The 12,887-nt window shown below is 36.1% G+C and overlaps 1 protein-coding gene across 1 annotated transcript; it reads left to right on the top strand.

Annotated features, from left to right (window-relative positions):
- Nucleotides 1-925: 925 nt before the first annotated feature.
- LOC137962716 (U2 small nuclear ribonucleoprotein A'-like) lies at nt 926-10,604 on the top strand. The gene is made up of 8 exons (XM_068809742.1): nt 926-1,257; nt 1,659-1,699; nt 2,437-2,566; nt 2,650-2,855; nt 6,336-6,509; nt 6,928-6,978; nt 7,159-7,347; nt 10,132-10,604. Exons 1-8 carry the CDS (start codon nt 1,176-1,178, stop codon nt 10,135-10,137), a joined length of 879 nt encoding a protein of 292 aa, XP_068665843.1. The 5' UTR covers nt 926-1,175; the 3' UTR covers nt 10,138-10,604.
- Nucleotides 10,605-12,887: the final 2,283 nt, after the last annotated feature.

The following is a 12,887-nucleotide window of genomic DNA, read 5'->3' as shown; positions in this document are numbered from 1 at the left end:
GCTAGAACACCGTTAGACACCCCATTTTTAGCATCCTAAATAGCTTACAAATTTAGTTTAGAACTTTTGGATCAACTGAATAAAAACCATTACTAAAGAAGAATGTTTTAGTGTTGGTTTATCCATGCATAATGATTTTCTATTTTTTTTTACTTATTTAAAATAGGTGGAATGATTTATCGGTGAAAAACTACCTTTCAACATGTGGTTTCCATGTGACAAGGAGACTCGAATTGTGGTAGTTCATCAGTTGTCAACGAGATTTGAGCTCGTTATGTTTGAAGAGGTAAACTAGTTTTTTTTTTTAAACCAATTGTTAAGGTATCGAAGTTTATATTTATTTAACGTGGTTTTATTTGTTTTCTGTTATCTTATTGACATTATTTGAATAATAAAACGAACTTCATTTCTAAATGTCTATCATTTTTATAGTAATTATTTGGGTAGAAGAGATATCACCATACAATGTTGTACTTGTATAACACACACAATATTGTGATTAGGTACATGAACTTTATTGATCTCATTCCTAGGAATTGGCCGAACTTTTGCATAAGAAATACAATTCTTTTAGAGTACGAATAATTATTCATTTTATTTATTTGATGCATCTAGCCACTTTGGAGAATTTGTATTTTCTACATAATCAAAAAGTTGTATTTAAATAGAAACTCATCCCAGAGGTAAAATCGTCATTTTGACAGAAATCAATAAATGTAGACAAATTAGTCCACACTCAACAAGTTTATACATTTTCATTCAATGTGAAAAAAAGGCACTTGTAAAAAACCTAGCTCTGTCCACTCAGTGCCGAGTCGAAACGCCCGAGTCCTTGACTTTGATCTGCGGTGGTGCACCTGACTTGTTGTAACTCCATCATCAAAACTGACCTGCGGGCTGCATGCGGCGCCGAGGGGCACGGCGAGTCAGTTTGACGTAGTAGCTGCGAACTATCCTCCAATTCTACATCAACTAAGCCGTGTAGCGTTTTGGGCGCCATTTCTTCTGGTGGTTCCTTCCCTCATTCTTTTCTTTTCTCCCTCCCATCACTGCCGCCGTTCGGCACTAGATGGACCCGACTGGCGCCGTAAACCCTCTCGCCCGTCCATCAGTCTTCTGACAACAGAGAGTCCTACTCCTCTTCATCACCTGTACGAGAAAAATATCAGAGGAATATGGTGAGATTGACCGCCGACTTGATTTGGAAATGCCCCCACTTCTTCAATGCCGTTGGCGACCGCGAGCTAGATTTGAGAGGTAAAAGCTAACACACTCTTTGATCTCATTTTTGCCCTAGTCCACTTTTTTTGTCAATTTTTTTGTTTCTCTTATTTCTTCTCGTTTCATCTCTCTCCGTGTATCCCTGTTTCTCAAAGACGCAGGCAAAATCACCACTTCTCACTCTTTCTTCGTTGTTATTTGTTATTGGTTCTTTCATCTCTTCTTTGTGCATACCATTAAAAATTCGCTTCTTTATGCATATAAAATTTTGAGTTACTGTAAACGTAACCATGGTTCTAAACCTTGAAAGCCAAAACCCCTCTTATGGGCGAGTATTTCACCTTCTATATCCGTTTCCAACTGCCAGAAATTTACTGTTTTTATGTTAGTTACTAGTTAGCGTGAGGACTTAACATTTACTCGACCTTGCATTTCAGGCAATAAGATTCCAGTAATAGAAAACTTGGGTGCGACAGAGGTAAGTTCTTATCTCAAATTTGTTGGCTGGATGAGCCTCTCTTTTTTATTTAATTTGCTAGTTAGTTTTAAGGCTTTTGGGCAAAAGACCCGTAAGCCTGTTCTCCATAAGGTCTTTTTGCATATGAATTTACATTTTGTGTATGTGGTGTCGAATGATGAGGAGAGATTAGGCCAGCTTTGACATCTCCACAAGAATATGACTTAATCTGCATGCCCAATCCTGACCTCTTAGGGCATGTTCAATACTCCTCTTTGTCTCTTCAATGGTCTCAACGTCAATTGTAAATTCATCACAATTCCCACCCAGGTAAAGAGTGCAAGACCTCTGTATTTGTGATGTTAACGGTACCTTTTTTTGGAAAAGATGTTAACGGTACCTATTGCATGGAATGGGAGGGAAGACACTAAAAGTTCAATTCCAACTTGCACGGAAGGAGGCTGGTTGCAACATATCATCAATTGGCTTTTGGAGTTTCCTTTCGTGTTACCTTAGGAGTCTTCTCAGTCTAAGTTGTTTTAACATTTATTTATTCCTTAAGCAAAAAAGCAAGCATGACCCCTCATTGTTTTTTCCCTTTGAAAGTGAGCTGCCTAGGCATGTTATGCAAGTGACCACATATTTCTGAGTGCTTTAGCCTGTCATTTGAACTATGAAAACATTATGGGGCAACAGTTAAATTGTTCTCAGTTTACCTCAAGATTGTTACTAATCTTATATTATTGTTAATTTGCCAGGACCAATTCGACACAATTGATTTGTCAGACAATGAAATTGTCAAACTGGAGAATTTTCCATATCTAAGTCGTCTTGGTACTTTGCTTATAAATAACAATAGAATTACTCGTATCAATCCTAATATTGGAGGTAAGATTGCTTAAAAAAATGATCTTTAGTATGTTTTCACTAGAGTGGGAAGTTGTCTAATATCAGTTGTTCCTACATTCCAGAATATTTACCAAAGCTGCACACTTTGGTACTCACGAACAATCGGCTTGTGAATTTGGTGGAGATTGATCCCCTTGCTTCTCTCCTGAAACTGCAGACACTTAGCCTGTTGGATAATAATATCACAAAGAAACCCAACTATCGTTTATATGTCATTCATAAGTTGAAGGGGCTGCGACTTCTGGACTTCCGAAAAGTGAAACAAAAGGTGAGATGATTTTGACATAATGAGTAGCTGCCTCTGTTATAATGTCATGTCATAGTGGAATTTTGTGCATATAAAGATCAAAGCTTGACCTCCCATTCCCATTTTGTTTGGTATAGTTGTTTAAATAGTCAATCTTAGTTTCTGTCATCTCTTTTCTGCAAAATGGATGATTGGAGGCTTCTTGTTTTTATATGGAGTGTGTGTGTCCTTCAGTTGGTTACTAGCACTGCTACTTTATTAGCTCTAGGCATAAGCTTCTGTTAATCTGTGATTCTAGGAGAAGAGTTGTGTGAGCTAGATATTATCGCCTTGTTTAGTGTGCAAAGAAAGTTGGAAGGTAATGTAAACTCTCTAGAGAAAGTGCCTAAAATGTGTTAGTGCACATGAAAAAGTGGGTAGAATTCCATTACCTAGAGGAAGCGAATCACTTTGTTTATGAAGAAAGTGAAACCGTATGAAATGTTTCACTGAGATGTGGGACGATGTCATCCGCCATCTCAATCATAGGTTTAATATAAATGTTAAATGTCCCCACATTTTTTTTCTTTCACTTTTCTATTACACAAAAAATCACATTCTCTAAGGAAAGTGAATCACCATGAAATGAACTTGAAACAAAAGGTGACTGAACTCAGCTTAAATGAAAAAAAAAGACACCAAAAATTCAAATTAAATGAAAAAAAGCCTTTTTAGTACAAGAAACAATTTTTTTTAAATTCAAACTCAGCTTAAATAGGCGAAAGGAGCAAAAAGGAGCTTACTTATGAATACTCCTCACTCCAAAGAAGCAGTGGGTTAAATTAACTTACCAGTTTGATGCATTTGGCATATAATCCATAATTTCAAGCTATTGAAACAAAATTAAAGCAAACTTGCTAGGGAGGAGGTTCCAGATCTGACTCTGATAGCATGAAACCATTGATTTGAGCAATATAATGTTTTACTGTAGAACAGGGTACAAAAAATCTGTAATGCTCAATTACTTTCCTACTAATATAGAAACATGGTTATATTTTAAATTTGTAATATTACAAACAAGTCATATATTCCTGTTGTTAAAGTTGGGTTCAGGTTCATCCTAAAATGATTAGCCACTTAGGATGATTGTTCAACCTTATAAACCAATAATTTTTTGAAACATTTATCTATATGGGACTTTTTCCACTAACACTGGGGACTGAGATGTTGACAACACTAAAGGGATACAAACTCAACGGGGTACAAATTAGGACCCGATCTCGAAAGACATCCTATTCTAATTGTTAAATTGGGTCGAAGGCCCTATTCCAAAATGACTAGTCAACTAAGGAAACCTCTTTACCAACTAATAAACTCAAAATTTTTGAACTCACTAATCTATGTGGGACTATTCCTTAACACTCCCCCTCACGTGTAGACCCTCTTTTGTGGCTCTACAAGTGGATAATTTAGGAGTAGGCAATTTAGGTGTAGGCTCTCTTTTGTGGCTCTACAAGTGGATAGTTTAGGTGTAGGCCCTCTTTTGTGGCTCTACAAGTAGATAGTTTAGGTGTGAGTACCCGTTTTGATACCATGTTAAATTGGGTCCAAGGCCCTCTCCCAAAATGACTAGTCAACTTAGGAAACCTTTTTACCTACTAATAAACTCAAGATCTTTGTACTCACTAATCTATGTGGGACTATTCCTTAACACTAATCTCGTTTTAAAGTTGGTTCAAGGTCAATCCTAAAATGATAAGTCACTTAGGAGGCCTATTGCTCAATCTCATAAATTGATGATTTTTCTTAACATTTTCTATGTCGAACTATTCCCACAAACACCTATAATTGCACTTAGGTCCCTAAATCCAACAATAATTACATGACAATCTTTAAACTAAAAATCTTAACAAAACGTTCACTTTATCTTTGTTATTAAAATTATTATTTATTTAAATTAAATTTAAAATCTAAATTAAGTAAAAAAATTAATGTAATTAATAAGATTGATTTTTTATAAATTATATTATTATAATATAAATACGATTTTCAAAAATATTTTTTATTTTTTATGATATGTTTCTTTACATTTTTTGAATATTTTGATGACACTTGCAAACACTGCATTACCCCTAGTGAGACTTCACACTTAAAAACATCCCATGTGACTTCTGAGCCAAAGACCCAAGTGACAATTTGTTTCTTTATATGATTAAAACAATCATCTAACAGTCATCTCCCTTTCAATGGGATAATGTTTTTTTTTGAAGTGACAGGTGGTCTGTGCAAGATTTTTAAAGTCAGGCAACAATCTACTTGCACTAACCCTTGACTTCTACATGTCTGATCAAAATCCGGATTTTGTGTAGGGCTGTAAACGGACCACATTCGATCTGGAAATAATACTATCTAGATCTGATCCGTTTGCAAGTATCTGATATCCAAAATTGGAAAAATAAAAAAATTATCTGAATTCTTGATATCTGAGTCCGACTCCATCAGATAATTTACGGATTCGGATTGTATCCAAAATCTGAAGAAAAAGAAGAAGAAAAAATGATATTTCTAATCCAAATTGAACATCCAGTGAAGATTTCAAATACTGATCATTACCAATAAATACAATATGGTGAAGATCCATCCCAGAAATTCATGCAAAAACTCAAATCTGCATCCATACTTCCATATCATTGAGATGACAAAGCGGAGGACTACACACAGTTATTCCACAAAATCAAGAACATAAATGAAGTGCCAAACCATGCTACCCAGTACAGGAAGAACTCATCTTACACACGGATTTTTGAAACTAGAAAGGATGCAGCCTTCGGTTTTTTGAGAATAAATCCTGCAAAAAGAGAAGGCAAAATGTTCTATAAAAGTTTGCCTACAAGAAAAATGATGATCCTCCCATACAAGGAAGACGATACAAGATGATGGAAGGGAGACGGAGTTCTCCTCTTTAACTGGTTCAACAGGGATGAAGAAGGTTGGAGTGATGCTTGTTTGGAGAGCTGGAGATCTGGAGAAAGAATGGTTTGATTGATGCTTGATAGAGAAGAGAGAGAAGAGTGATATGTTCGCTGAGCAGAGAATGTGGAGGAGTGAAATGTTTCTTTAAAACCCTAAAAACAAGAAACTGGCAGGTTATGATACTTAGGCTGATAACATTCCTGATTCAGATATTTACTTGATTGAGATCTCTTGGTTCCTGTTCCATTCTGGAACCTAGTTGAATATCATAGCATATATTTGATTAAATTCTGCTGGATTCATTTTTCAGATAATATCTGAATTTTCGGATTCAGTTCTGGGTTGAATCTAGATAAAATTTGGATCTGTACATTTAAAAATAAATAAATAAATCTGGATCCATTTACTGCTCTCTGGATTTTTCACTATTCCCCCTTTTGGTATTTTAGGAGGTAAAAAAATGTTATTGTTTGCTGGTTTAATTCTTTCTTTTCTCTATGTATGTGCATAATTTGGTCTTATTGTTCTTTTTATCTCTAATGCCAACAGGAGAGGGCAGAGGCAGAGAGACTATTTGCATCAAAAGAAGCTGAAGAGGAAGTCAAAAAAGAATCTGCAAAAACATTTACACCTGTAGAGGTTCCTAATGTGCCTGAAGTTCCAAAGGAAGTGCAGAAACCCAAAGCTGCAGGCCCAACTCCAGAACAGATTATTGCTATTAAGGTACTTTGTAATCTGAATGAATAGGTGCTTGGGTTTCAGAAGGTTTTGAATTGGAATAGTTCCTGATGCCAATGGATTATTTGTTTGGTATGTGGGAATCCAAATATAATCTGATTCAACTGAAAAAAAGGTTTTCACTTACTGAGAAATTTTCTGATAAATTTAATTTCTTTACTATTTTCCAAAGAACAAAAGTTGGAATGCACTGAGATCTTTAGTCATCAAATTTGCTTGTGTAGAATGAATATTTCCATTTTTATTTATTTTCTCCTTCTGTATTTCTAGAACTTCTGTCTTGTTATTGGCATCATGCCTCAGTATTTGCTTTAGTGAATATGTGTAGTGCTTGGTACCTGTAGTTTTCGCTGTCTAAAGACCCATAGTCTTACTGATATCTGTGTTACGCTGGAATGTGCAGGCTGCAATTGTAAATTCTCAAACGCTTGAGGAAGTTGCAAGGCTTGAACAGGTGCTTCCTTTATTAATAAAACAATGACATTGTAAACTGCTTGTTTTTACATTATGGTGCTCTTTGAGTTGTTAATGTCAAACATACCACTTTCCTGGGGAACTTTGTAGAAAATTGTAAATTTTCTTTCCAGGCAGTTATTCATGACCATGATACTGATTTTAATCTGTGATGGAGCAGGCACTAAAATCAGGACAGCTACCTGCAGATCTGCAGATTCCTGATGATGACATGGCTTCTGCAGATACGAATTCCAAAGATGAGAAAATGGATACTGATGCTCCAGCTGATGCTCCAGAAGAAGCTAAAGATGGAGTAGTGGATACTGGTGATCAGGAAAGGATTAATGCTGCTGACCCTATTGAACAGGTGTTTCCCCTTAGCTTTCAGCACATTGCAGTAATTCTGCTTCCCAAATTATCATTCTTGCTGTTAGTTATTTTTTCATCACTGGATGCTTAACCATGACACGCTTTCAGAACATTGCAGTGATTCTACTTTCCAAATTTTCATTCTTGCTGTTAATTATTTTTTCATCAGTGGCTGATTTATCTTTGAAATTTTGCTAAATATCTCTTTTCCTTGATTGTGCTCAAATATATGATAAATGTAATTACATAAGCTGATAGATTCTGTTTGAGTATTATATTAATAGATGAATAAATGTGAGAAATTAATGTAGTTCTTGAGCTTTATTACTCAATAAATGAATTTTGGCTTCTTGTCACTTTTTTAATTTTAAAATTCTATGATAATGAGCTATAGAACTAAAACTTCAAAGCAATTGTCTATGAATTTAGAGAAAAATTGTATTGTCTCCTTACAGTCAATATTCTATGCAGCGGCACAAAGATGAGATAACACACACATTATGTAATGAGCAGGGTAAAGATGGAATAACAAAAGTAGTACATTCAAGTGAGAATTATCCAAACTTGAGAGGATGGAGAGAAAGCAATTGAGACTGACCATTGTACGTATTGGATGATCGTCATACTCATTAGGCCGGCTAATCAGTTTCAACTTGCATTTGTTCCAGGCATCTTGGAAAACTTGCCCTGATGGCCATGGCTGGAGACTCTGAACCTGATTATCCACCCTCTTTAGAGATTCCTCTTAAGTTGAGGACTACTGTAAACTATGTAGTAGTTCCTGTGTTAAGCATTTCTTATTCTGTCGGAAGCTTAAACAATTTCCATTGAGATCCAGAAAATCAAAGCATGCTGTGGAGAGCAAAATCTGGAGTTTCTAGGTGATTTTAGTCAGTTTTTTGGTTGGTATATAAAGTAGTATTGTGTAGTAAGTGCACGTGAAAAGGGAAGCTAGAATTTGTGAATGGCTACAAGACCAACCATGCTTTCTGGTACAGATTGTTTGACAGTGAAGAAGCAATAAAATAGAAGATGGGCATATGGGAGACCCATTATGAGTAGCATACGTAGACTAGAAATAAGAGAGTCGGCTGAGATGTTCAGACTTAAAGAGGCATAAATGGGCACTTGTGAGTAGAGCACTTATGGAGCTATGCTTAACTTTCCCATTAGCAGAGTGTGGATGGGCACTTGCTGCCCCATTGTCATATTTGTTTCGAAGCCATAAAGGAACTCAAAGGTGGTGTCCTCTACTCACCTGTAGGCACAGAAGCTCTCAGGTTGCAGGGATATGGGGCAGTCTCCCGCTCAATCTCTAGTTCTACACCAAGCTTCCAGATAATTGGTCTTTCAATTTGTTCTTATTTTGAGATCATTTCACTCCTAAAGTTTGGAAGCTTTTAAATAGTTTGTTGCCTAATCTATGGAGGACCAATACTAGTCTAGTGAACCGAGATGCTGCTAAAACTATATGGCATGCTAGTGCAGTATGGCTGTTTTACTTACTTTCAGGACCTAGCAAAAGCTTCTGTAAAGGTCTTCTGTTTATTTTAATCTACATTCTTACTTACCTATTATTCTAATTTTTAGCTTTCTAGAAACGCTTTTTACTTGGAAAGTGAGAAGTTAAGTGCAGATTCAAGTTCGGCAAAGCAGTGTAGTTGTGCACCCTAGATGAAGAGAGTCTAGTACCTGAAAACATCATTGGTTTATGCTGTCATCCTACTAGAATGAGTCCATGGATTCCCATGAGAATCAAAGATATCTTTTCTTTAGATCTTTACTGGCATCCTTTTGGTTCTATTTCAGTTTCTTCTCTATATTTTGATACTCAAGCAGTGCTTAGTACACTTCTATCACATAGGGCTTGTTTTTCTCTCTATTTTTGAAATCTATATGGGTGAGAAAATCATCTGGTATGCATCAGAAAATCACTTCTCTCTATTTGTTCCAAGCTCGGTCACTAAGAATGAAGATAGTTATGTATATTGTTATAGGTATCATGTATATGCCTGCTTTTCATGGGCTATAAATTAATACTTTTCATACTTTTGTAATATTACATAATATAATACCTAATTAACCCTGTGAACAGTTTCTGCTTATTGACTCTAATTGGAGTGAAAAATGGCCTTAATATTCCTTTTTCTTTGTAGGGTGGCTCAAATGTCCTTGTAAAAGTGATATTATCACTTATTGGCCAATATATTACTTGTTCAATTTTGATCCACTCTGGTGATGTGATACCGGCCTGAAAACCACATGTAGAATTGTGACAACCACTTTAATATACACTGATTGATTGATACATAAGCTCAGAATTCATAACCTAACTTTTTCAAGGTTAATGTCCATACTATTGTTGGATTGACTGATGGAATCTGGTTGGAGTATTCCAAGGGTAAGTTGGTAATTAACTATTAAGAATATAAACTTCAAGGAGTGTGTTGAAGAGTTGGAATTTAGTAGTAGTTTCTTGTTGCTTGCCTTGTCTAAGCTCTCGTGGAAAGAAGTTGGTTACTGTTTTTATGTATTTAGAAGCACGGAAAGGGTTTTGTTTTTGCAAGACACATCTGGCTTTCGTTCTATATTGTTATACTGGTGATGAGGAAGAGAGCTCATGCTGACCCTTTTTTTTTTTTAATTAAAAAGGACCTCTTAAAAGCTATCGTTTATCACCTGTTATTCTTGATGTTCTTATTTATTTTGGTTTTTTATGGAAGCTGTCATGCCGTTTACTCTACATGAGCTCATTTTGGAACCACTTTTCTTGATCATTCAGGACTAGCAAGAAAAGGGTGTCGAGTATTGCTCTCGTGTATACTTGATCTGAGGACCATCCAGCAGGATTTCAGCATTCGTTGTGATTAGAAGAGAACAGTTGGGTTCATGAAGTTTTTGTAATGATTTTAGCTATTTTGTATTACTAGTGAATTTCACTTCGCCTAGTTAGTATATAAATTAAATATTAGTGAGAGATGATTATTAGTGCCCAAAGTCAGATGATGGGTTTAATGATACCTTGACCAGATGGAGACGAGAGTAATATGATGATGGTATTGCACATTCCATCTCATTTTTTCTCTCAAGGTAACAAATAGTATGGGGTAGCAGCGGAGTCTTTTCCTCACAGTGACGCATGGAAATAGTAAGCCTCTTAAGGCCTTACTGAACAACAGCATGTAAAGATGTTTTACGTTGGTCTACAATGTAGAGGCTTTTTATGATTATATCTGAATGCAAAGATGTTTACGCTGTGGGCACGTTTTGATGTAAGGACAACTCAAGTGAAAAACTGCAAGATAATATGATCCTTAGAAATTAAACTTAGAATCCAAGCTGGCCTCTGAAAGTAGAAGAGCAGGGGGGGGGGGGGGGGGGGGGGGCGGGTGGATGGATGCAAGGACATTCCCAGCAAGAACATGATCATTGATCACATCCTAGCAAGGACTCGATTTTGGACCTACTTATCTCACATTTTATTTTACCCGTCAGAGTTGGCAAAAATAGTAATATCATGCTGTATTCCGTGTTCGCAAGCCTCTATTTTTATTAGAAGCATTAGTTAAAACCTCAGAAATGCCGGAGTATGGTTCCTGACTGATTTATACGGCCTCAGCATTCCATCCAAGAGTATCAAGTCTTTTTCTGTTTCACTGATGGCGTCGATTTTATTTACAGTTGTTCAAGGGGAACAAAACAAAGAAATGGAGACAGATCTTTTTGAGTGAAGTAAACATTTCATTGATGATAAAGGACATACAAGAATACAAAATCAGGATGTTAATATCAAGCACACTTCTCTGGCGAAGTGGCTGAATCACACTAAACAAATTGAACCCAGTGATCTGCATTCATTCTCATTGCATCCTGGTTATATTCAAATCATGCAACAGCTTATAAAACTCGGAAACTCATGTGATTTTCAATCTCGTGCTGACAGACCTGTGATATTCCAGAAAGCAAAAAAAAAAAAAAAGCAATTTTTTTGCTATTAGACCTCTTCTGTACATTCTTCCTGATTTCTGATTTTTTAGTTCAGCGGTCCTCACATCATTGTTGAACCTGCCCCAAAGTGGAGTAGAAGCCTTTTCTTTTTCCAGTTTTAGAGACACCAAGACCCGTGTTCTGCATTGAAAGAAAATCTCTGTTATAGTTATTTCACTCTTCTAGGCAACAAAACTTCCTGCAACTCAAAACGTCTGATTTTGTGGCAAAAAGTTTTCATTTCACTGCACCAGGTGGCACAGATGCAATCCCAAGTTGCAGTTGTAAATATCATTCCAACTAACATGAAAACTGTCCGACATCTCCTGTCCCAACTTTTGTTGCAGGTCCATGTTTTAGAGATACCCAGATCAGTGGTCTGCAATGAAACCAAATGTCAGTTATGGTTACTTTCTAGGCAACAAAAGTTCTTGCAGTTTCAAGACTTCTGATTTTGTGACCAAAAGTTTTCATTTCACTTCACCTGGTAGCATAGATGCAATCCCCAAGTTGCAGTCATAAAAATAGCTCCAACTAACCTGAAAACAGTCAACATATCTGTCCCAACTTGTCTTGCAGGTCCACGTAAAATTTGTTGATTATATTCTAATGACGGCATAAACTTTCATGTTCCTGTCAAAGTAACAGCATTCTTACCTGAAAAATCTCAGTAAATCATAAACTTGAAAATTTTGGGTTTACCTGGACAAAAAATGCTATTATTTTTTTGATATGCTTCCATTGAATCCAAAACAGAACACTACAAAATGAACGAAAGTGCAGTGTCATGTTTTAATTTACTCTTACATCCTTTCATCATGTGGCAAGAAATGAGGAGATGGCTAGTCATAGAGCCAAAAATTAGACTAATGTAGGTGACCCAACATTATTGAAACAGAACATTGATGAAGATGATAAGACATTATGTCTATACTGATCGGCTGGTTCTGTATGTCCCATCAAACATCTCCATCATTTTCTTCAAACTTTTTGATGCCTTCCATCTGTGCATCTGATTCTCTGCTTGGTGTATTAAAACCTTGAACAGCCTTCTCCTTCCTGCTGGTGACATATTTATTAACTAATAGATAGTATGCTTGATCCATCTGGCAGACTAGATGAATGACAAAGATAACCCAACTTATAAGATTCTTCACAATGGAAATTAATTTTTATCCATGCATAGCCCACCACATGTTTTGCTTTCAGTCATTATTTAGGACAGACACTTTATCTTATATGTGTAAGAATCCAAGTTGTCAATACAGACAAAAAGTTTCCAGTTGCAGAAATGCAACTTTTCTTGCATTTGCACTATGAAGCCTGAAATCTTTCATATTGACTGCATAACAAAGGAAGGTGATTAACAATGATGCTTTCATGCACACCAATAGGCAGGGGTTCCAAAAAAAATAAAAAATAAAACCGAACAAACATGAAATGCCACACAGTTTTACTTGCAAAATAAGATATGATGACTATCAAGCTTCAGCTGTAGACAATTGAAATTTTTTATTGAAAACCTATTCCACTGAAAAACTCACTACCACA

The sequence above is a fragment of the Aristolochia californica genome, unplaced genomic scaffold (assembly GCF_029961685.1).
Source record: "Aristolochia californica isolate CCGP_79_NKW_82.1479 unplaced genomic scaffold, dmAriCali1.0.hap1 SCAF_4, whole genome shotgun sequence".
Lineage (NCBI taxonomy): Eukaryota > Viridiplantae > Streptophyta > Magnoliopsida > Piperales > Aristolochiaceae > Aristolochia > Aristolochia californica.
This window is presented reverse-complemented; position numbering and strand designations above follow the sequence as displayed.

Bases quoted from the DNA above. Each gene is read 5' to 3' on its own strand.
- LOC137962716 (XM_068809742.1), top strand. From the start codon at position 1,176: ATGGTGAGATTGACCGCCGACTTGATTTGGAAATGCCCCCACTTCTTC. The intron at 1,258-1,658 runs GTAAAAGCTAAC...CTTGCATTTCAG, and splicing joins CCGCGAGCTAGATTTGAGAG to GCAATAAGATTCCAGTAATA. The intron at 2,856-6,335 runs GTGAGATGATTT...TAATGCCAACAG, and splicing joins TCCGAAAAGTGAAACAAAAG to GAGAGGGCAGAGGCAGAGAG.